This window comes from Serinus canaria, chromosome 25 (genome assembly GCF_022539315.1).
Source record: "Serinus canaria isolate serCan28SL12 chromosome 25, serCan2020, whole genome shotgun sequence".
Lineage (NCBI taxonomy): Eukaryota > Metazoa > Chordata > Aves > Passeriformes > Fringillidae > Serinus > Serinus canaria.
In genome coordinates, this window is record NC_066338.1 from 8,704,173 (window position 1) to 8,727,324 (window position 23,152).

At 64.6% G+C, this 23,152-nt stretch overlaps 3 protein-coding genes, 1 long non-coding RNA gene and 1 pseudogene across 15 annotated transcripts in view; 3 read left to right on the plus strand and 2 right to left on the minus strand.

Annotated features, from left to right (window-relative positions):
• The window catches only part of LOC103824723 (zinc finger protein 420-like), a 210,159-nt gene that overhangs the window by 78,894 nt on the left and 108,113 nt on the right, over window positions 1-23,152 (minus strand). The window lies entirely within an intron of this gene.
• LOC103824895 (zinc finger protein 208-like) overlaps window positions 1-23,152 on the plus strand; it is a 193,029-nt pseudogene that overhangs the window by 71,685 nt on the left and 98,192 nt on the right.
• On the plus strand, window positions 7,006-10,449 carry LOC127060489 (uncharacterized). Of its 2 annotated transcripts, none has more exons than XM_050984115.1 (3): window positions 7,006-7,445; window positions 7,914-8,096; window positions 9,232-10,449. In XM_050984115.1, the coding sequence occupies exons 1-3, from the start codon at window positions 7,413-7,415 to the stop codon at window positions 10,156-10,158; spliced, it is 1,143 nt and encodes a 380-aa protein (XP_050840072.1). In that variant the 5' UTR covers window positions 7,006-7,412; the 3' UTR covers window positions 10,159-10,449. The 2 variants fall into 2 exon arrangements, with proteins under 2 accessions (XP_050840072.1, XP_050840073.1); XM_050984116.1 differs by lacking the exon at window positions 7,006-7,445 and adding an exon at window positions 7,543-7,558.
• LOC127060485 (selenide, water dikinase 1-like) lies at window positions 12,238-23,095 on the minus strand. The gene is made up of 8 exons (XM_050984074.1): window positions 22,861-23,095; window positions 20,644-20,747; window positions 19,153-19,260; window positions 17,656-17,810; window positions 16,818-16,908; window positions 16,328-16,427; window positions 15,249-15,461; window positions 12,238-12,623 (listed from the first exon to the last, which is right to left on the minus strand). Exons 1-8 carry the CDS (start codon window positions 23,078-23,080, stop codon window positions 12,388-12,390), a joined length of 1,227 nt encoding a protein of 408 aa, XP_050840031.1. The 5' UTR covers window positions 23,081-23,095; the 3' UTR covers window positions 12,238-12,387.
• On the plus strand, window positions 20,756-22,612 carry LOC127060531 (uncharacterized). Of its 11 annotated transcripts, none has more exons than XR_007779688.1 (4): window positions 20,756-21,102; window positions 21,179-21,471; window positions 21,569-21,647; window positions 21,806-22,612. It is a non-coding gene; the product is annotated as an uncharacterized LOC127060531 (long non-coding RNA). The 11 variants fall into 11 exon arrangements; XR_007779682.1 differs by having other exon boundaries at window positions 21,179-21,432; window positions 21,471-21,647; window positions 21,787-22,612; XR_007779691.1 differs by having other exon boundaries at window positions 21,179-21,432; window positions 21,549-21,647; window positions 21,787-22,612.

Here is a 23,152-nt window from a genome sequence, read left to right on the forward strand (position 1 = left end):
GGGGCCCCGCGAGCCGCCGATGAGCGGCGGGCGCTGGCGGCGGCCCGCAGAGATGGTGCAGCCGGGGCCCGAGGCGGAGCCGGCGCTGGCGGAGGCGCTGCAGCGGCTGCGGGCGGAGAACCGCGAGCTGAGGGGTGAGAGCGGGAACTGGGGGGACTGGGATCAAACTGGGAGGGACTGGGATCAAACTGGGGGGACTGGGATCAAACTGGGGGGGACTGGGATCAAACTGGGGTGGACTGGGATCAAACTGGGGGGACTGGGATCAAACTGGGGGGACTGGGATCAAACTGGGAGGGACTGGGATCAAACTGGGAGGGACTGGGATCAAACTGGGAGGGACTGGGATCAAACTGGGAGGGACTGGGATCAAACTGGGAGGGGCTGGGATCAAACTTGGGGAGACTGGGGGGGACTGGGATCAACCTGGGGGGGACTGGGGGGACTGGGATCAAACTGGGAGGGACTGGGATCAAACTGGGGGGACTGGGATCAAACTGGGGGGACTGGGATCAAACTGGGGGGGACTGGGGGGGACTGGGGTCAAACTGGGGGGAACTGTGAATGAACTGGAGAGGCTGGGAGGGGATTGGGAGGGAACTGGGAGAGACTGGGATCAAACTGGGGGGGACTGGGGGGGACTGGGATCAAACTGGGGGGACTGGGATCAAACTGGGGGGGACTGGGATCAAACTGGGGGGGACTGGGAATGAACCGGAGAGGCTGGGAGGGGATTGGGGGGAAACTGGGGGGGACTGGGATCAAACTGGGGGTAATTGGGGGGACTGGGAGGGGCACTGTAGGTGTCTCCAGAGGTGTCCCCTGTGTCCCCATTGATGTCCCAATGTCCCCAACGTCCCCCGATGCCTTCAGCACCTCCAATGCCCCCACTGTCCCCGATGTCCCCAATGCCCCCACTGTCCCCAATGCCCCCACTGTCCCTGATGCCCCCACTGTCCCCGATGTCCCCAATGCCCCCACTGTCCCCAATGCCCCCACTGTCCCCGATGTCCTCAGCGTCTCCACCCCCCAATTGTCCCCCACAATGTCCCCAAGGACCCCAATGTCCTCTCCGTGTCCCTCATCTCGCTGACATCCCCAGTGTCCCCACAGTGTCCCCAAGGTTCTCAATGTCACAATGGGCCCCCAATGTCCCCAAACCCCCCAATGTCCCCAGTGTCCTAATGGCCCTGTGTCCCCAAACTGCCCAATGTCCCCAACCCTGCCGATGGCCTCTGAACATGCCCAGTGTCCAAATGTCCCCAGTGTCCCTGATGCCCCCTGTCCCTGCCAATGTCCCTGATGTCCCCCAATGCTGTCCCAACTGTCCCCAATGCTGTCCCCAATGCTGTCCCCAATGCTGTCCCCACTGACCCCAATGCCCCATGCTGTCTCCACTGTCCCTGCTGATGTCCCCAGTGCCTCCTGTCCCTGCTGTCCCCTCTGTCCCCGATGATGGCCTCAGTGTCCCCACATTCCCTCTGCCGTCCTCAGGTGCCCTGTGTCCCTGCTGTCCTTGATGTCCCCAATGTCCCCTCTGATGTCCCCAGGTGCCCGGTGTCGCTGCATGCTGTCCCCAGTGTCCCCAGTGCAGTCCCCAATGTCCCCTCTGATGTCCCCAATGTCCCCTCTGTCCCAGGTACCCTGTGTCACTGCACACAGTCCGTGGTGATGTCCCCAATGTCCTCAGGTGCCCTGTGTCACTGCACGCAGTCCCCAGTGTCCCCAATGCAGCCCCCTGTCCCCTCTGCTGTCCCCAGGTGCCCTGTGTCACTGCACGCAGTCCCTGTCGCAGCGCCTGGACGAGCTGCGCCGGCTGCAGCTGTCACTGCACGCTGTCCCCAGTGTCCCTGGTGTCCCCAATGTCCCCTCTGATGTCCCCAGGTGCTCTGTGTCACTGCACGCAGTCCCCAGTGTCCCCAGTGCAGTCCCCTGTCCCCTCTGATGTCCCCAATGTCCCCTCTGTCCCAGGTGCCCTGTGTCACTGCATGCTGTCCCCAGTGTCCCCAGAGCAGTCCCCTGTCCCCTCTGATGTCCCCTCTGCTGTCCCCAGGTGTCCTGTGCCACTGCACACAGTCCCTGATGATATCCCCAATGTCCCCTCTGATGTCCCCTCTATCCCCAGGTGCCCTGTGTCACTGCATGCAGTCCCCAGTGTCCCCAATGCAGTCCCCTGTCTCCTCTGATGTCCCCAGTGTCCCCTCTGCTGTCCCCAATGTCCCCTCTGCTGTCCCCAGGTGCCCTGTGTCACTGCACGCAGTCCCTGCGGCAGCACCTGGACGAGCTGTGCCGGCTGCAGCTGTCACTGCATGCAGTCCCCAGTGTCCCCAATGCAGTCCCTAATGTCCCCAATGTCCCCTCTGCTGTCCCCAGGTGCCCTGTGTCACTGCACGCAGTCCCTGCGGCAGCGCCTGGACGAGCTGCGCCGGCTGCAGCTGTCACTGCACGCTGTCCCCAATGTCCCCAAGGCAGTCCCCAATGTCCCCTCTGCTGTCCCCAGGTGCCCTGGGTCCTGCACGCAGTACCTCCTGGTCAGCGCCCTGGACGAGCTGCGACCGATGGCTGCAGTCTGCAGCGTTCTCGGGGGGGAGACGGGAGCTGCTGCGGGCGGACGCTGGGCCAGGCAACGGCAGCTGGTGCTGCCACTTCTGTGCGGGGACGAGATCTGTGGGACACGAGCTCATGGGGACACGCCTGGGGACAGCGGGGACGCGCCTGGCGACGGCAAGGACAGTCCCGAGGATGTCAGGGACACCTCTGGGGACACCAAGAGCGCTCTTGGGGACATCGGGGACACCCCAGAGGACAGCAAGAACACCCCTGGGGACATCAGCGACACCCCCGGGGACACCAAGGACACCCTTGGGGACATCAGGGTCACCCTTAGGGACACCAAGGATGCCCCCGGGGACATCAGGGACACCGAGGACACCCCTGGGGACATCAGGGACAGCCTCAGGGACACTCTCAGGGACGCTGGGGACATCTGCAGGAGCACCCCTGACACCAGCACCAAGGTAGGTGTGGCCCCCCGGCTGTGTCCCCTCTCTGTGTCCCCTGTGTCCCCCCTCATGTCCCCCCACCCCTCTCACTGCACCCACCATGTCCCAAGTGTGTCCCCCTATGTTCTCCCCCCTCTTGCAGTGTCCCCTCCCTGGCCCCCCAGCCCCCCTGGGGTGCCCCCAATGTCCCTTGGATGTCCCCAGTGTCCCCCTGATGTCCCCAATGTCCCCACAGCCCCCCGAGGTGGCCCCCCTCTCGATGTCCCCCCCCTTGGACGATGTCCCCGCTGTCACGGAGCCCCCCCAGGCCCCCCCTGGGGCCCCCCCGGAGCCCAGGTGAGCCCCTCCCCCCTGTCCCCCCTGTCCCCTCTGTCCCCTGGGGACTCCCTGATGTCCCCAAGCCCTCCTGACCCCACCTCGTGTCCCCCCAGCTCCGAGGAGCAGCTGAGGCAGCGCCTGGCAGAGGCTGAGGCTGAGTGAGTTGGGGACACCTGGGGACAGTCTGGGGACAGTCGGGGGACACTTGGAGACACTTGGGGACAGTCTGGGGGTACTTGAGGGCACTTGAGGACAGTCTGGGGACACTTGGAGATAGTCTGGGGGCACTTGGAGACATTTGGGGGCACTTGGGGACAGCCTGGGGGTACTTGGGGACTCTTTAGGGACAGCCTGGGGACACTTTGGGGACAATCTGGGGGCACTTTGGAACACCTTGGAGCACTTTGGGGTCACTTTGGAGTCGCTTCAGGAGCACTTTGGGGACGGTTGGGATATTTTGGGGACACTTGGAGCATCTTGGGGACATTTGAGGATGCACTGGGGACACCTGAGGGCTCTGGGGGACACTTTGGGGACCTCTCAGGTGGGTGGTGGCCATGGCTGAGGGAGGCTGGGGGTGTTGGGGACACTCTGGGGACCTGTCCTTAGGCTGGTGGCCCTGCGTGCCTGCGTGGGGTGGGTTTGGTGCCGTTTGGTGACATTGGTGCCATTTGGTGACAGGCTGGTGGCCCTGTGGGGGGTGTTGGGCAGGGTTTGGTGACACCAATGACCCCTGGTGACATTTGGTGACACTGTCCCCAGGCTGGTGGCCCTGTGGGTGGCGTTGGGCAGGGTTTGGTGACCCTTGGTGACACTGGTGACATTGGTGACACCGGTGCCACTTTCCCCAGGCTGGTGGCCCTGCGCTCCTGCATGGGCAGGGTTTGGTGGCACCAATGACCCCTGGTGACACCGGTGCCACTGTCCCCAGGCTGGTGGCCCTGCGGGTGGCGTTGGGCAGGGGTTTGGTGACCCTTGGTGACACTGGTGACATTGGTGACACCGGTGCCACTGTCCTCAGGCTGGTGGCCCTGCGGGTGGCGTTGGGCAGGGGTTTGGTGACCCTTGGTGACACTGGTGACATTGGTGACACCGGTGCCACTGTCCTCAGGCTGGTGGCCCTGCGGGTGGCGTTGGGTGGGGTTTGGTGATCCTTGGTGACACTGGTGGCCCTGCGGGTGGCGTGGGGTGGGTTTGGTGGCACCAATGACCCCTGGTGACACCGGTGCCACTGTCCCCAGGCTGGTGGCCCTGCGCTCCCGCGTGGCCGTGGCCGAGCTCCGCGCTCAGGACGTTTCCCGCGCGGCCGAGCTGCAGCTGCAGGGACTGCGCCGCCAGCTGGAGGTACCGGGACAGCTGGGGACACCTGGGGACAGATGGGGACAGCTGGGACAGCTGGGGACACTGGGACAGCTGGGGACATGGGGACAGCTGGGGACATGGGGACAGATGGGGACACGGGGACAGGTGGGGACACTGGACACACAGAGGGTGACACTGTCCCTGCCCCCAGCAGGATAAGGCCCAGGTGACAGCAGAGTGACAGTGTCCCTGTCCCTAGCAGGGGGTGACAGCATCCCTGTCCCAAGCAGGACAAGGCCCAGGTGACCCAGGGGGTGACAGTGTCCCTGTCCCTGTCCCCAGCAGGACAAGGCCCAGGTGACACAGGGGGTGACAGTGTCCCTGTCCCTGTCCCCAGCAGGACAAGGCCCAGGTGACAGAGGGGGTGACAGTGTCCCTGTCCCTGTCCCCAGCAGGACAAGGCCCAGGTGCAGGCCCAGGTGACCCAGGGGGTGACAGTGTCCCTGTCCCTGTCCCCAGCAGGACAAGGCCCAGGTGCAGGCCCAGGTGACCCAGGGGGTGACAGTGTCCCTGTCCCTGTCCCCAGCAGGACAAGGCCCAGGTGCAGGCCCAGTGGGACCCAGGGGGGTGACAGTGTCCCTGTCCCTGTCCCCAGCAGGACAAGGCCCAGGTGCAGGCCCAGGTGACCCAGGGGGTGACAGTGTCCCTGTCCCTGTCCCCAGCAGGACAAGGCCCAGGTGCAGGCCCAGGTGACGTCGCTGCTGGGGGAGCTCCGGGAGAGCCAAAATCGCCTGGAGAGGAGCCGGGCAGAGAGAGAGCACCTGGAGCGCAGGTGGGGACACCTGGGGACACCTGGGGGGACACCTGGGCGTCAGGGACTGTCCCCAAGGAGAGGGGACACCGCAGCAGAGGCGGGCGGAGTGGGAGCACCCAGAGCGCCAGTGGGGACACCTGTGCAGGTGACATCGTGTGACACTGGGGTGTCACAGGGCTCAAGGGATGCTGAGTGGTGCCACCAGCTCAAGGAGGTGACATCGGGTGACACTGGGGTGTCACAGGGCTCAAGGGATGCTGAGTGGTGCCACCAGCTCAAGGAGGTGACATCGTGTGACACTGGGGTGTCACAGGGCTCAAGGGATGCTGAGTGGTGCCACCAGCTCAAGGAGGTGACATCGGGTGACATTGGGGTGTCACAGGGCTCAAGGGATGCTGAGTGGTGCCACCAGCTCAAGGAGGTGACATCGGGTGACACACAGAGCCCAAGGGGTTGCTGGTGGTGCCACCAGTTTGAGGAGGTGACAGGGGGAGCCAATGGGGTGTCCTTGTGTCACAGGGCCCGCGGTGACGCCGAGCGGTGCCAGCAGCTGGAGGAGGTGGCCCAGGGTGACAGTGGGTGACAATGGGGTGGCACAGGGTGACAGTGGGGTGTCCCTGTGTCACAGGGCCCGCGGTGACGCCGAGCGGTGCCAGCAGCTGGAGGAGGTGGCCCAGGGCCACCAGGTGCAGCTGGACCAGCTCCGGCTCCAGGTGACCAACCTGGAAACTGCCCTGAGGGTGGAGCGGCGCGGGGCCACCGAGGAGAAGTGAGTGACAACGGGGACATGGGGACACCGGGGAGGAGTGAGTGACAATGGGGACATGGGGACAGCAGGGAGGAGTGAGTGACAACGGGGACATGGGGACAGCGGGGAGGAGTGAGTGACAATGGGGACATGGGGACAGCGGGGAGGAGTGAGTGACAACGGGGACATGGGGACACTGGGGAGGAGTGAGTGACAATGGGGACATGGGGACACTGGGGAGGAGTGAGTGACAACGGGGACATGGGGACAGCGGGGAGGAGTGAGTGACAATGGGGACATGGGCAGGGGTGGCACCTGGGGACACCCAGTGGTGTCCCCAGTGTCCCCTCACTGTCCCCAGTGTCCCAGGTGGGAGTTGGTGGCACTCAAGGCCGCCTGTCCCCATGAGGGGACACAGGGACACGGGGGAGGCAGTGGCACTCGCAGTGTCCCCAGTGTCCCCAAGGCAGAAACCACCTGTCCCTGATGATGTCCCCAGTGTCCCCTCGCTGTCCCCAATGTCCCCAATCAATGTCCCCAATGTCCCCTCAATGTCCCCAGTGTCCCCAATCCCTGTCCCAGGAGGAAGCTGGTGCAGCTGCAGGCCGCCTGTCCCCAATGTCCCCAATGTCCCCAATGTCCCCGATGTCCCCTCGATGTCCCCAATGTCCCCAATGTCCCCTCGATGTCCCCAATGTCCCCGATGTCCCAGGAGGAAGCTGGTGCAGCTGCAGGCCGCCTACCATCACCTGTTCCAGGAGTACGACGCCCACATCAAGGCCAGCCTGGAGGGGGACAAACGGAGCCAGGTGAGGGACAGGGGACACCTGGGGACACCTGGGGCAGCCCCTTGTCCCCTGCTCTATTCCCTCTTGGGGACACCTGGAATGTCCCTGTGCCCCCTCGGGTGGTTCAGGTGCCCTCAGGTGAGTCCCCAGGTGACAGTGCCACCCGCCCAGGTGACACAGGTGACCCCCAGGTGTCACTGTACTGCCCCAGGGGACACAGGAGTGTGCAGCTGTGACACAGGTGACATCCCCAAGGTGTCACTGTCCCCTTGCAGGTGGCCCAGGAGCAGCTGAGGCTGCACTTGGGGGCCTGGGGGTGACAGAGGTGTCCCTCAGGTGGCACAGGTGTCATTGTCACCCCCAGATGATGCAGGAGCAGCTGAGGTTGTGCTGGGGGTGCAGTGGGGGGGGACTGGAGGTGACAGAGGTGACATAGGTGGATGCCTCAGGTGGTGGCACAGGTGATGTCACAGGTGGCACAGGTGTCACAGGTGTCCCTGTCCCCCCCAGGTGACACAGGAGCAGCTCCGTGCAGCCAAGGCGGCGCTGGGGGTGCAGTGGGGGGGTGGCACAGGTGATGTCACAGGTGGCACTGGTGATGTCACAGGTGATGTCCCAGGTGTCCCTGTCCCCACAGGTGACACAGGAGCAGCTCCGTGCAGCCGAGGTGGCGCTGGGGGTGCAGTGTGGGGGGACTGGGGGTGACATAGGTGATGTCACACATGTCACAGCTGTCACAGCTGTCACAGGTGTCCCTGTCCCCTGTCCAGGTGACACAGGAGCAGCTCCGCGCGGCCGAGGCGGCGCTGGGGCTGCAGTGGGGGGGTGACACAGGTGATGTCCCAGGTGATGTCACAGGTGTCCCTGTCCCCGCCAGGTGACACAGGAGCAGCTCCGCGCGGCCGAGGCGGCGCTGGGGCTGCAGTGGGGGGGTGACACAGGTGATGTCCCAGGTGATGTCACAGGTGTCACAGGTGTCCCTGTCCCCTGTCCAGGTGACACAGGAGCAGCTCCGCGCGGCCGAGGCGGCGCTGGCCCTCAAGCAGGAGCTCATCGATCGCCTCAAGGCCGAGGCCGAGCGCCAGCGGGCGGCCCTGGAGACCATCCCGGTGCTGCAGGCCCAGGTGGGGCTGGGGAGCCTTGGGCGGGGGGGTGAGACCCCCGAGCCCCCAGACCCAGGGCAGGGTCCCCAGGTGGGACTGAGACCCCCGAGCCCCCAGACCCAGGGCAGGGTCCCCAAGAGAGACTGAGACCCCCAAACCCAGGGCAGGGTCCCCAGGTGGGACTGAGACCCCCAGACCCAGGGCAGGGTCCCCAAGAGAGACTGAGACCCCCAAACCCAGGGCAGGGTCCCCAGGTGGGACTGAGACCCCCAGACCCAGGGCAGTGTCCCCAGGTGGGACTGAGACCCCCAGACCCAGGGCAGTGTCCCCAGGTGGGACTGAGACCCCCAAACCCAGGGCAGTGTCCCCAGGTGGGACTGAGACCCCCCAGACCCAGGGCAGTGTCCCCAGGTGGGACTGAGACCCCCGAGCCCCCAGACCCAGGGCAGTGTCCCCAGGTGGGACTGGGGGGATCTGGGAGGATCAGGGGGGATTTGGGGGTTCCCAGAGGGGCTTGAGGGGTCCCAGAGAAGCTCAGATGGGTCCTGGGGAGGTTCTGATTCTCCCCCCAGAGCCCCCTGGCCCCCCCAAATCTCCCCAAACCCTCCCAAAGCCCCCCAGAGGAGGTTTGGGGGGGCCTAGTGGGATTTGGGGGATCCTTGGGGGGGTGGTCCTGACCCCACCCCCAAGCCCCCCTAAAATCCAGGCTGACGTCACCAGGGCAGAGCCAGGGGGGGCTGGGGAGATTTTGGGGGTTCTCCGGTTGGATTTTGGGGTGTCCTGACCTCCCTGATGTCCCCGCTGTCCCCAGGCCAGCATCCACCAGGCGGGTTTCGAGGCGGAGCAGGCAGCACTGGGGGGGGTTTGGGTGGATTTTGGGGTGGATTTGAGATGGATTTGGGGGTTCCCCGGTTGGATTTTGGGGTTCCCTGGTTGGACTTTGGGGTTCCCCGGTTGAATTTGGGGTTCCTGACCCCCCGGTGTCCCCAGGCCGACATTTACGGGGCAGATTTTGAGGCGGAGAGCGTGGCACTGGGGGGAATTTGGGTGGATTTTGGGTGGATTTTGGGGTTCCCTGGTTGGGTTTGGGGTTCCCTGGCTGGGTTTGGGGTTCCCCAGTTGGATTTTGGGGTTCCTGACCCCGGGGTGTCCCCAGGCCGACATTTACCGGGCGGATTTCGAGGCGGAGCGCGCGGCGCGGGAGCAGCTGCACGGGCAGCGCGAGGCTCTGCAGGAGGAGCTGAACCAGCTGCGGCTGCGGCTCGGCGGGGACGGCGCCCGGTACGGCACTGGCACCCCAAAAACGGCCCCAAACCACCCCAAACCAGTCCAGACCAGCCCCAAACCATTCCAAACCAGTCCAAACCAGCCCCAAACCAGTCCAAACCAGCCCAAACCAGTCCAAACCAGCCCCAAACCATTCCAAACCAGTCCAAACCAGCCCCAAACCAGTCCAAATCACCCCAAACCAGTCCAAACCAGCCCAAACCAGTCCAAACCAGTCCCAAACCAGCTCCAAACCAGTCCAAATCACCCCAAACCAGCCCCAAACCACCCCAAACCAGTCCTAACCAGAAAACCAGTCCCAAACCAGCCCAAACCAGTCCAAACCAGCCCCAAACCAGCCCAAACCAGTCCAAACCAGCCCCAAATCCCCCAAAACCAGCCCAGAAACACCCTGGAGCACCCCAAAATGCCCCAGAATACCTCAAAACCACCCTGGAACACCCCAAAACTGCCCCAAAACCACCGCAAACCACCCCAAAAATTCCCACAACACCTCAAAACCACCCCAAAACCACCCCCAAATACCCTGAAACACCCCAAAACACCTCCAAACCACCCTGTAACACCCAAAACCACCCCCAAAGAGCCCAAAAGATCCCAGTTTCCCCCCAGACACGCTGAACTCCTGCAGAACAACCAAAAGCTCTCCCAAAAGGCCCTTGGGGACCACAACAGAAGCCCCCACTCGAAACCAACCCCAAAACACCCACAAGACCCCAAAACCAACCCCAAACACCCTGAGAATACCCCAAAACCACCCCCAGGCACCCCCATTGCCCCTCGCCCTCCTCCCTGACATCCCCCAGACCCCCCCAAAATCCCTCAACCCCTCCCAAAACCCCCAGGCCCCCCCAAAAATCTCCCTGAATCTCCCAAAGGCTCCCAAACAACCCCCGGGAACCCCCAAATCTCTCCCAGAGCCCCCAAATCCCCCAATTCCAAGGACCCCCCCAAAATCCCTCAACCCCTCCCAAACACCCTCAGGGCCCCCCCAAAATCTCTCTGAATCTCCCAAAGGCTCCCAAACAACCCCTGGGACCCCCAGATCTCTCCCAGACCCCCCAAATTCCCCCCAAACCCCCCAATCCCCCTTTGCCAGGGCCCGTCTGGAGGAGATGCGGAACCGGCACTCGGAGCCGCCCCCAGCCCCGGCCCCGGCGGGGGGTGAGTACAGAGGGGGGGCCCGGGACCCCCAAACCCCCCCTGGGGGGGAGGGGCAGGGCCTGACCGTGCCCCTCCCCCATCCCCCAGCAGGTTTTGGGGGGCTCCTGCCCCACCCCGAGGAGGAGCCCGACCTGTGCTGCCCCAAGTGCCAGTACAAGGCGCCGGACATGGACACGCTGCAGATCCACGTCATGGACTGCATCAAGTGAGGGGGGCAAAACACCCCCCTGCACCCCAGAAACGGCCCCACAGCACCCCAGAAACACCCCAAAAACAGCCCAGAAACGGCCCCACAGCACCCCAAAAACAGCCCAGAAACAACCCCACAAACACCCCAAAACCAGCCCCACAAACACCCCAAAATCACCCCACAAGCAGCCCAGAAACAGCCCCAGAAACAGCCCAAAAACAGCCCCAAAAACAGCCCCAGAAACACCCCCAGGGCCACCTCAAAATCAGCCCCACCAACACCCCAAAATCACCCCAGGGTGCCCCAAAATCATCCCTGGGGGCATCCCCAAAACACCCTCAGGGTACCCCCAAAACACCCTCAGGGTACCCCCCAGACCGGCCTCCCTGGCATCCTCAAACCACCTCTGGTGCACCCCAAAATCATCCCCAGGGTGCCCCAAACCCCCCCCCAGGGCACCCCAAAATCATCCCCAGGGTGCCCCAAACCCCCCCCAGGGCACCCCAAAATCATCCCCAGGGTGCCCCAAACCCCCCCCCCAGGGCACCCCAAAATCATCCCCAGGGTGCCCCAAAACCCCCCCGGGAGCCCCAACCCAGGGGAGCCCCAAACCCCCCCAAAAATTCTTCTGGGAATTTCTGGATCCTCCTCAGGGATTGGATCATGTTGGGGGGGGGAGCACCCCAAAATCACCCCCAGGACCCCCCCAAACCCCCCTGGAGGTTTTGGGACCCCAAAAATTATTCTGGGAATTTCCTCTCTGGATCATTTGAGGGGGGGGTACCCAAAACCCCCCCCATGGAACCCCACAAACCCCCCTGGGGTGCCCCCCCCCCAAAATCCCTTGGACCATCCCTTCTGATGGGGGGGGACACCCCCCAAACGCCCCCCGGGATTTTGGGGCCCTCCCCCCCCTCAATAAAAGCCCCCCCAGATTTGTCTGAAATCTCTTTTATTGCCCCATTTCTGGGGGGGTTCCCACCACCACCCCCAAAACCCGGAGCCCCCCAACCCCCCCCTCACTGAGGGGGGGTCTCGGCCCCTCCCCACCCCCACGGGGGGTTTTGGGGGGGGGCGTCACGCGGGGGGGGATTTTGGGGGGGCTCGGGGGGGGCTTTGCCCGCTGCTCATCGGGCAGAGCCGGGGGGGAGGGGGGGGGAGATGATCCTGGAGGGTCCCCAAAAAATGGGGGGGGGGGGAAATTTTGGGGGTCCCTCGTTGTGCAGAGCTGGGTCAGGATTTTGGGGGAGCCCCCCCAGGGGGGATTGGGGGTTCACCTGCAGCGCTGGGGGGGGGGGGGGTCTCTGGAAGGGGGGAATTGACCCAATTTGGGCCAATTTTGGGGGGCTTTGATGGATTTTTGGGGGGGGGGGGGTTGACCCAATTTGGGCCAATTTTGGGGGGCTTTGATGAGATTTTTTGGGGGGATCTGACCTGAATTTTGGGGCAGCTTTGATGGGATTTTGGTGGGGAGGGGTTGATGGGATTTTTGGGGGTTTCTTTGGGGTCTCTCCCCTAGCAGGGGGCTCTGTCCCAACTTTGGGGTTTTCTTTGGGGTCCCTTCACCGGGAGCTGTGTCAGGGTTGGGCTTTCCCCCACTTTGGGGATTTTTGGGGGGTCTCTGTGGGGTGGATCTGACCCAAGTGTGGGGTTTTCTTTGGGGTCTCCCCCCTAGCAGGGGGCTCGGGGCGGCTCCGGGGGGGGGCTGGCGGGGCTCTCGGGGTTCTGGGGGGCCCCTCGGGGGGGCACCTCGATCACTCGGGGTTTGTCGATGACCCGGGCACCGCGGGGTCCCTTCTCCACCACGCCCACGATCCAGGCCTGCAGCCCCGGGCCGCGCCCTGGAGCCTTCAGCTCCGCACAGAACCGGGCGGCCTGGGCACGGGGCAGCACCACCAGCAGCCCCCCTGGGAACGACAGGGGGTGTCACCCCAAAAATATCCCAAAACCACCCCAAAAACATCCCAAAAACACCCCAGAACCGGGCGGCCTGGGCACGAGGCAGCACCACCAGCAGCCCCCCTGGGAATGACAAGGCGTGTCACCCCAAAAACATCCCAAAACCACCCCAAACACATCCCAAAACCACCCCAGAACCGGGGCAGCACCACCAGCAGCCCCCCTGCGGGTACAGGGAGGGTCACCCCAAAAATACCCCAAAAACAGGGGTCACCCTGAAAACATCCCAAAAACATCCTAAAAATACCCCAAAACCACCCCAAACACATCCCATAAACACCCCAGAACCGGGCGGCCTGGGCACGGGGCAGCACCACCAGGAGCCCCCCTGCGGGTACAGGGAGGGTCACCCCAAAAACATCCCAAAACCACTCCAAACACATCCCAAAAATACCCCAAACCATCCCAGAACTGGGGCAGCCTGGGCACCGGGGTAGCACCACCAGCAGCCCAAAATCATCCCAAACACATCCCAAATACACCCCAAAAACATCCCAAACACCCCAAAAACATCCCAAAACCACCTCAAACACACCCCACAAACACACCCCAAACACATCCCAAACACCCCAAACCCACCCCAAACCCACCCCAGAACCGGGGCAGCACCACCAGCAGCCCCCTGCGGGAACTGGGGGTCAGGGCACCCCAAAACCCCCCCAAAAACCTCAGAACCACCCCAGAACCAAGAGCACCCAAACCCGGCACCCCAAAACCAGGCAGGGGAGGGAAAGGGGGACTGAGGGGGGGTTTGGGGTCCCTCCCTCTGATTTTGGAATCCCTCCCTCTGATTTTGGGGTCCCGCCCTCTGGTTTTGGGGTCCCTCCCTCTGATTTTGGAATCCCTCCCTCTGATTTTGGAATCCCTCCCTCCGATTTTGGGGTCCCTCTCTCTGATTTTGGGATCCCGCCCTCTGATTTTGGGGTCTCTCCCTCTGATTTTGGGGTCCCCCCCCTCTGGTTTTGGGGTCCTTTCCCTCCCCTTTCCCATTTTTGGGCTTTTTCTCCCCATTTCCAGGCTCCTGCTGCCAGGGCTGATCCCCCATTCCACCCCTTACCAGAGCCCTCTGCATTTTTAGGGTTCCTTAACCCATTTTTAGGGTTCCTTATCCCATTTCTGGGGTTCCCATCCAATTTTTAGCACTCCAATTCCATTTTGGGGTCCCTTATCCCATTTTTGAGGTCTCTTACCCCATTTTTAGCACCCCAATTCCATTTTTGGGGTCTCTTATCCCATTTTTGGGGTCTCTTATCCCATTTTTAGCACCCCAATCCCATTTTTGGGGTCCCTTATCCAATTGCTCACAGCGCCCCCTGCGGGCCAGGCTGACCCAGTGCCCCCTCAATCCACCCCCCCAGATTCCCAGCGCCCCTTTTCCCATTTTTGGGGTCCCCAATCCCCTTCCCAGCGTCCCCAATCCCCTTCCCAGCACCCCTTTTCCCATCCTGGGGTTCCCCAATCCCCTTCCCAGCACCCCTATTCCCTTTTCAGGCTCCCCAATCCCATTCCCAAACACCATTTTGAGGTTCCCCAATCCCCTTCCCAGCGCCCCTTTTCCCATTCCCAGTGTCCCCAATCCCATTCCCAGCGCCCCTTTTCCCATTTTGGGGTCCCCAATCCCATTCCCAGTGCCCCTTTTCCCATTCCCAGTGTCCCCAATCCCCTTCCCAGCGCCCCTTTTCCCATTTTTGGGCTCCTCTATCCAATTTTCAGAGTTCCCAAACCAATTGTTGGCCTCCCCAACCCTCCTTTGGGGGTTCCCAACCCCATTTTGGGCTCCCCAATTCCATTTTCGTGCTCCCCAATCCCATTTCTGGTGCCTTTTTTCCCATTTCCAAGGTCTCCATCCCCATTTTGGGCTCCCAGCCCACTCTCAGTGCTCCAAATCCCATTTTTGGGCTCCCCAGTTCAGTTTTTGGGGCTCCCCTGACTGTACCCAATGTCCTGGGGGCCATGCCCTGTAGCAGGAACAAGATCCCATTCCCAGTGTCCCCAGTCCCACTCCCAGTGTCCCCAGTCCCATTCCCAGTGTCCCCAGTGCCATTCCCAGTGCCCCCAGTCCCACTCCCAGTGTCCCCAGTCCCATTCCCAGTGTCCCCAGTCCCACTCCCAGTGTCCCCAGTGCCATTCCCAGTGCCCCCAGTCCCACTCCCAGTGTCCCCAGTCCCATTCCCAGTGTCCCCAGTGCCACTCCCAGTGTCCCCAGTCCCATTCCCAGTGTCCCCAGTGCCACTCCCAGTGCCCCCAGTCCCATTCCCAGTGTCCCCAGTGCCATTCCCAGTGCCCCCAGTCCCACTCCCAGTGCCCCCAGTGCCACTCCCAGTGTCCCCAGTGCCACTCCCAGTGTCCCCAGTGCCATTCCCAGTGCCCCCAGTCCCACTCCCCGATGTCCCCAGTGCCATTCCCAGTGCCCCCAGTCCCACTCCCAGTGTCCCCAGTCCCATTCCCAGTGTCCCCAGCCCCATTTTGGTGCCGTACCCGATGTCTCTGGGGCTGTGCCCTGCAGCAGTGCCCCCATTCCCGATGTCCCCAGTGCCAGTCCCAGTGTCCCCAGTGCCATTTTGGTGCCATACCCGATGTCTCGGGGGCGGTGCCCTGCAGCAGCCCCCCTCGGCCCCCGCAGGCCCGGCTCACGGCCGCCATGCAGGCGATGACGGGCAGGTTGTGGATGACAAAAGCCACGTCCTGGCGCTGCTGCGCCGCCAGCGCCCGCGCGTGCCCCAGCACCCCGAACCCCGTCACGTCGGTGGCAGCGTGCGCCCCGAAGGCTCGCATCAGCCCTGCCACTGGGGACAGGGACAGGGACAGCATCAGCCCTGCCGCTGGGGACAGGGACAGTGCCACCTCAGGGGACAGTGAGGGGACAGGGACAGCATCAGCCCTGCCGCTGGGGACAGGGACAGTGCCACCTCAGGGGACAGTGAGGGGACAGGGACAGCATCAGCCCTGCCACTGGGGACAGTGAGGGGACAGGGACAGCATCAGCCCTGCCACTGGGGACAGGGACAGGGACAGGGACAGCATCAGCCCTGCCGCTGGGGACAGCTCAGGGACAGGGACACCTCACACAGCCCCCTGCCACTGGGGGACATGGATGGGGACACCTCAGGGGACAGGGACAGCTCAGGGGACAGTGCTACCACAGGGGACAGTGCCAGCTCAGGGGACAGTGCCAGCTCAGGGGACAGTGCCAGCTCAGGGGACAGTGCCAGCTCAGGGGACAGGCACAGCTCAGGGGACAGTGCCACCACAGGGGACAGGGACAGTTCAGGAGACAGGGACAGTGCCACCACAGGGGACAGGGACAGTTCAGGAGACAGGGACAGTGCCACCACAGGGGGAGCAGCACCAGCTCAGGGAAGGACACTGTGTCACCTCAGGGATGGGGACACTGTGTTATGTCCCACGGACCTCCACAGCATGGGGACACTCAAGGGGGGCTTTGGGGACATCCAGCATGGCCTGGGGACACCACAGGGTGGCTTTAGGGACTCCCCTGGTGGCTTTGTGTCCCTTGGAACGGCTTTGGGACCCCTGGGGTGGCTCTGGGGAGATCTGGAGTGGCTTTGGGCATCCCTAGGATGACTCTGGGGTCCCCCTGGTGGCTTTGGGGGTCCCTCTGGGGTGGCCCTTGTCCCCAGTGTCCCCTCACCGGTGCGGTTCAGCGTGGCCATGCTGGCCACGGCCTCCTGGTAGGCCAGCTCCACCTCCTCACGTGTCACCACCAGCTTGATCTTGTTCCAGCGCTCGGGCTGCGGGGACAGCGTCGGGGACAGTGTTGGGGACAGTGGGGACAGGGTCAGGGACAGGCTCAGGGACAGCGGGGACAGGCTCAGGGACACTGGGGACAGGCTCAGGGATAGTGGGGACAGGGTCAGGGACACCCTGGGGACAGCCCTGCAGAGCTCAGGGGCCCTTTGGGGACATCGGGGGTGGCTCAGGGACTCCTGGGGGAGCTCCATCCCTCAGGGACATCGGGAGTGGCTCTGGGGTCCCCTGGGGACACCTCGGGGGGATGTCAGTGCCATTGTGACTCCCCATGGGGACACCTGGCTGTGTGCAGACCCATCTGAGGTGTCCCTGGGGACACAGGGCTGGCTCTGTTCCCCTGTCCCTGCCCAGGTGGCCCGGGTGTCACTCACCATGTCCAGCCACTGGTGGGCGGTGACAGCCATGTGTGTCCCCAAGGGCTTGGTCAGCACCAGCACGTCCCCAGGCACGGCGCTGTCCGGCCTGGGCGGGGCTGGGGTCAGCGTGGGACACGCCCTGGGCCAGGCCCCGCCCCCGTCCCAAACCCCACCCCCATGTTCCAAACCCCCTCCATGTCCCCAATCCCCACCCCCATGTTCCAAACCCCCTCCATGTCCCCAATCCCCACCCCATGTTCCAAACCCCCTCCATGTCCCCAATCCCCACCCCGATGCCCTCAAACCCCGCCCCCATGTCCCAAACCCCACCCCGATGTCCTCAAACCCCGCCCCCATACCCCAAATCCCGCCCCAATGTCCCAAACTCCGTCCCATGTCCCCAAATCCCGCCCAATGTCCCAAGCCCTGCCTGTCACTCACATGACAAACCCACTTGACTGACAGCAAGGGCCCCGCCCCATCCCCAAGCCCCACCCACCACCCCAGTGATGGCTGTCATTGGCAGCAGTGACCCTGCCCCAGGCCACGCCCCTGCCACTCACAACTGACAGGCAGTGGCCCCACCCACCACCCCATGATTGACAGGAGGCAGTGACCCCACCCACCACACCATGATTGACAGGAGGCAGTGACCCCACCCACCACACCATGATTGACAGGAGGCAGTGACCCCACCCACCACACCGTGATTGACAGGAGGCAGTGACCCCACCCACCACACCGTGATTGACAGGAGGCAGTGACCCCACCCACCACACTGTGATTGACAGGAGGCAGTGACCCCCTCACACCACACTGTGATTGACAGGCCCTGGCCCCGCCCAGCACTCACATGATGAACTCGCTGGATTGGCAGACGGCGGTGGCCACGCCCCCAATGATGACCCAGGGGTTGAGCACGGTCTGTCCCCCTGTCACCGACGTCCCCCCGTCCTCGGCCGCGTCCCGGAAGCCCTGGATGATCAGTGGCATCACCTTGTCCCTCTCCTGGGGGGACACCAGCAGCACGGTCACCTCCTGGGTCACTGTTACCCCCACAGTGTCCCTGTCACCGCCACAGTGTCCCTGTCACCCCCACAGTGCCCCTGTCACCTCCTGGGTCACTGTCACCCCCACAGTGTCCCTGTCACCCCCACAGTGCCCCTGTCACCCCTGTGTCACTGTCAGCCCCACAGTGTCCCTGTCACCCCCACAGTGTCCCTGTCACCTCCTGGGTCACTGTCACCCCCACAGTGTCCCTGTCACCGCCACAGTGTCCCTGTCACCCCTTGCTTCCCCTGACACCCCCACACCTCCTGGTCACCTCCTGGGTCACTGTCACCCCCACAGTGTCCCTGTCACCCCCACAGTGTCCCTGTCACCTCCTGGGTCACTGTCAGGCCCACAGTGTCCCTGTCACCCCCATGTCAATGTCACCCCGTGTCCCCTGACACCCCGTGTCCCCTGACACCCCCCCCAGTGTCCCTGCCACCCCCACAGTGTCCCCTGACACTCCCTGTGTCCATCAAGCCTGGTGTCCCTGTCACCCCCACAGTGTGTCCCACCCCCACCAGTGTCCCTATCAGCCCCCCCAGGTCCCTGTGTCCCCCTCATGTCTCTTGTCCCCCCCCACTCCGCCCCATGTCCCTGTGTCCACTTCATGTCCCCTGTCCCCTCCAAAGTCTCCTGTCTCTTCCATGCCCCTGTCCCCCCCATGTCCCTGTCCCTGTCCCCTCATTGCTCAGCAGCACCAGGACATTGTCACACCCAGGCTGTGTCCCCCCTGTCCCCACCATGTCCCTGTCCCTGTCACCTCCTCGCTCAGCAGCACCAGGACATTGTCACACCCAGGCTGTGTCCCCCCTGTCCCCACCATGTCCCTGTCACCTCCTCGCTCAGCAGCACCAGGACATTGTCACACCCAGGCTGTGTCCCCCCTGTCCCCCCCATGTCCATGTCCCCTCCTCGCTCAGCAGCACCAGGACATTGTCACACCCAGGCTGTGTCCCCCCTGTCCCCACCATGTCCCTGTCCCTGTCCCCTCATTGCTCAGCAGCACCAGGACATTGTCACACCCAGGCTGTGTCCCCCCTGTCCCCCCCATGTCCCTGTCCCTGTCCCCTCATTGCTCAGCAGCACCAGGACATTGTCACACCCAGGCTGTGTCCCCCCTGTCCCCCCCCCCCCATGTCCCTGTCCCTGTCCCCTCATTGCTCAGCAGCACCAGGACATTGTCACACCCAGGCTGCGTCCCCTGTCCCCACCATGTCCCTGTCACCTCCTCGCTCAGCAGCACCAGGACATTGTCACACCCAGGCTGCGTCCCCTGTCCCCACCATGTCCCTGTCACCTCGTCGCTCATGCGCTGGCTGACGCTCAGCAGCATCAGGACATTGTCACACTCTGTCACCCCCATGGCGTACAGGTCACTCAGGACGTTGGCACAGGCGATGCGGCCCTGCAACGGGGGAGGGGCTTTGGGGGGGCCAGGACAGGATTGGGGGGCCCAAAATGGGATTGGGGGGGTCTGGGACAGGATTGGGGGTGGCCATGAATGGATTGGGGGGGTCTAGGACAGGATTGGGGGGTCTAGGACAGGATTGGGGGGTCCAGGACAGGATTGGGGGGCCCAAAATGGGATTGGGGGGCCCCAGGACAGGACAGGAGGGGCCCAAAATGGGATTGGGGGGGTCCAGGACAGGACTGGGGGGTCCAGGACAGGACTGGGGGGCCCAAAATGGGATTGGGGGGCCCAAAATGGGATTGGGGGGCCCCAGGACAGGACAGGAGGGGCCCAAAATGGGATTGGGGGGGTCCAGGACAGGATTAGGGGGTCTAGGAGAGGATTGGGGGGCCCAAAATGAGATTGGGGGGTCCAAGGGAGAGTTTGGGAGCCTTGGGATTGAATTCTGGGGGGATCTGAAAGGGATTTTGGGGGTCCCAGGGAGGATTTCGGGTCCCCAGGTGGGATTTGGAGTGGCCAGGATGGGATCTGGGGGGGTCCCCGGGGTTGATTTTGGGGTGCAAGAGATATTTCTGGGGTCCCAGAAGGATTCAGGGGGTCCTGAGGGGGGGTTTTGGAGTGCAGGGTGGATTTATGGGGTCCCCCGGGCTGGTTTTGGGGTGCAGGGGGGATTTATGGGGTCCCCCGGGCTGGTTTTGGGGTGCAGGGGGTATTTATGGGGTCCCCCGGGCTGGTTTTGGGGTGCAGGGGGTATTTATGGGGTCCCCTGGGCTGGTTTTGGGGTGCAGGGGGTATTTATGGGGTCCCCGGGGCTGGTTTTGGGGTGTGCAGGGGGTATTTATGGGGTCCCCTGGCTGGTTTTGGGGTGCAGGGGGTATTTTATGGGGTCCCCTGGGGCTGGTTTTGGAGGTGCAGGGGGTATTTATGGGGTCCCCCGGGCTGGTTTTTGTGGGTGCAGAGGGGATTTATGGGGTCCCCCGGGCTGGTTTTGGGGTGCAGGGGGTATTTATGGGGTCCCCCGGGCTGGTTTTGGGGTGCAGAGGGGATTTATGGGGTCCCCTGGGCTGGTTTTGGGGTGGCAGGGGGTATTTTATGGGGTCCCCCGGGCTGGTTTTGGGGTGCAGGGGGTATTTATGGGGTCCCCTGGGCTGGTTTTGGGGTGCAGGGGGTATTTATGGGGTCCCCTGGGCTGGTTTTGGGGTGCAGGGGGTATTTATGGGGTCCCCTGGGCTGGTTTTGGGGTGCAGGGGGTATTTATGGGGTCCCCTGGGCTGGTTTTGGGGTGCAGGGGGTATTTATGGGGTCCCCTGGGCTGGTTTTGGGGTGCAGAGGGGATTTATGGGGTCCCAGAGGGGTTCGGGGGGGGTTTTGGGGTACCATCATGTAGGGGTCATCGACGATGGGGTAGAAGAAGTCGGTGGTCTGCACCAGCGAGAGCCCCCCGTGCCTCAGAGGGATCACACACGAGTCCAGGCCGATCCCTGGGGGCACAGAGAGCTCAGGGGGGCACAGAGAGCTCAGGGGGGGCACAGAGAGCTCAGGGGGGGCACCAAGAGCTCAGGGGGGCACCGAGAGCTCAGGGGGGGCACAGAGAGCTCAGGGGGCACAGAGAGCTCAGGGGGGGCACCGAGAGCTCAGGGGGGGCACAGAGAGCTCAGGGGGGCACAGAGAGCTCAGGGGGGCACCGAGAGCTCAGGGGGGGCACCGAGAGCTCAGAGTGGGCACCGAGAGCTCAGGGGGGGCACCGAGAGCTCAGGGGGGCACAGAGAGCTCAGGGGGGGCACCGAGAGCTCAGGGGGGGCACCGAGAGCTCAGGGGGGCACCGAGAGCTCAGAGGTGGGCACCGAGAGCTCAGGGGGGCACCAGAGCTCAGAGTGGGCACCGAGGGCTCAGGGGGGCACCGAGAGCTCAGGGGGCACAGAGAGCTCAGGGGGGGCACCGAGAGCTCAGGGGGGGCACAGAGAGCTCAGAGTGGGCACCGAGAGCTCAGGGGGGCACAGAGAGCTCAGGGGGGGCACAGAGAGCTCAGGGGGGCACCGAGAGCTCAGGGGGGCACAGAGAGCTCAGGGGGGGCACCGAGAGCTCAGGGGGGCACCGAGAGCTCAGAGTGGGCACCGAGGGCTCAGGGGGGGCACCGAGAGCTCAGGGGGGGCACAGAGAGCTCAGGTGGGCACCGAGAGCTCAGGGGGGCACCGAGAGCTCAGAGTGGGCACCGAGAGCTCAGGGGGGGCACAGAGAGCTCAGGGGGCACAGAGAGCTCAGAGTGGGCACCGAGGGCTCAGGGGGGGCACCGAGAGCTCAGGGGGGCACCGAGAGCTCAGGGGGGGCACCGAGAGCTCAGAGTGGGCACCGAGAGCTCAGGGGGGCACCGAGAGCTCAGAGTGGGCACCGAGAGCTCAGGGGGGGGCACCGAGAGCTCATGGGGGGCACAGAGAGCTCAGGGGGGCACAGAGAGCTCAGGGGGGGCACAGAGAGCTCGGGGGGGCACCGAGTAGCTCAGGGGGGGCACAGAGAGCTCAGGGGGGCACAGAGAGCTCAGGGGGGCACCGAGAGCTCAGGGGGGGGCACCGAGAGCTCAGGGGGGGCACAGAGAGCTCAGGGGGGGCACAGAGAGCTCAGGGGGGGCACAGAGAGCTCAGGGGGGCACAGAGAGCTCAGGGGGGCACCGAGAGCTCAGGGGGGGCACCGAGAGCTCAGGGGGGGCACCGAGAGCTCAGGGGGGCACAGAGAGCTCGGGGGGGCACCGAGAGCTCAGGGGGGCACAGAGAGCTCAGGGGGGGCACAGAGAGCTCAGAGTGGGCACCGAGAGCTCAGGGGGGCACAGAGAGCTCGGGGGGGCACAGAGAGCTCAGGGGGGCACAGAGAGCTCAGGGAGGGCACCGAGCCCATCACAAGGGGGCACCGAGAGCTCGGGGGGGGCACCGAGAGCTCAGAGTGGGCACAGAGAGGTCAAGGGGGGCACCGAGGGCTCAGGGTGGGCACTGAGAGCTCGGGGAGGGCACAGAGCCCATCACGAGGGGGCACGGAGCCCCTGATGGCAGCACAGCCCCCGCTGGGGGTGCCGCACCCAGGGACGGGGCAGAGCCGGATGGGGACGGGAACGCGGATCCTGTCGGGAGGGGGGAACCGGATCCGAGGGGGCCGCTCCCCTCCCCTCCCCGCCCCCCTCGGCTCCTCCCGTCCCCTCCCCCTCCCGCCCTTTGCCCCCTCCCGCTCTCTCCAGGCCACCTTTGCCCCGTCCCCCCCTACACGTGCCCGAGCCCCCCCGATCTGTCCGCCGGAGCCCCCCCCAATCCCCTTCGCGCCCCCGAACCTGCCCAGAGCCCCCACGGCACCCCCCGGCCCCCCCAAACCCCTCAGCGCCCCCGAGCCAGCCCAAACCCCCACGGCACCCCCGAGCCCCCTCAAACCCCTCAGCGGCCCCGAGCCCGCCCAGAGCCCCCACAGCACCCCCCGGGCCCCCCCAAACCCCTCAGCGTCCCCGAGCCCGCCCCGAGCCCTCCTGGCCCCGTCTGAGGGCTCCCCGAGGCCCCTCAGCGCTCCCCCCAGAGCCCCCGGGCCCCCCCAGCCCGCCCGGGCTCTCCCCACTCTCACCCAGCGCTGGGGCCCCGCCGCTCTCCGCTTCTGCCCCTTCCCCTCCGCCTCCTCCTCCCGGGCGCTGTCCTTCCAGTCCCGCCAGGAGCTTGAGCAGCGTCTCCTGCGGGACTTTGCAGCCTCAGCCGCGGAGCTCCCCGTAGGCCGTGAGGCGCCAGGACGGGTCCAGGCCCAGCGCCGCGGGGTCCCAGCGCCGCGAGCCGCCCGGCACCGCCGCCATCTTGGAATGCACGGGCCCGCCGAGCGCCGCCGCCGCCGATTGGCTGCGGGTCTGCCACCAGCGGGCGCTGAT

Bases quoted from the DNA above. Each gene is read 5' to 3' on its own strand.
- LOC127060489 (XM_050984115.1), top strand. From the start codon at position 7,413: ATGCCTCAGGTGGTGGCACAGGTGATGTCACAG. The intron at 7,446-7,913 runs GTGGCACAGGTG...GGGGTGACACAG, and splicing joins TGGCACAGGTGATGTCACAG to GTGATGTCCCAGGTGATGTC. The intron at 8,097-9,231 runs GTGGGGCTGGGG...GGGTGTCCCCAG, and splicing joins TCCCGGTGCTGCAGGCCCAG to GCCGACATTTACCGGGCGGA.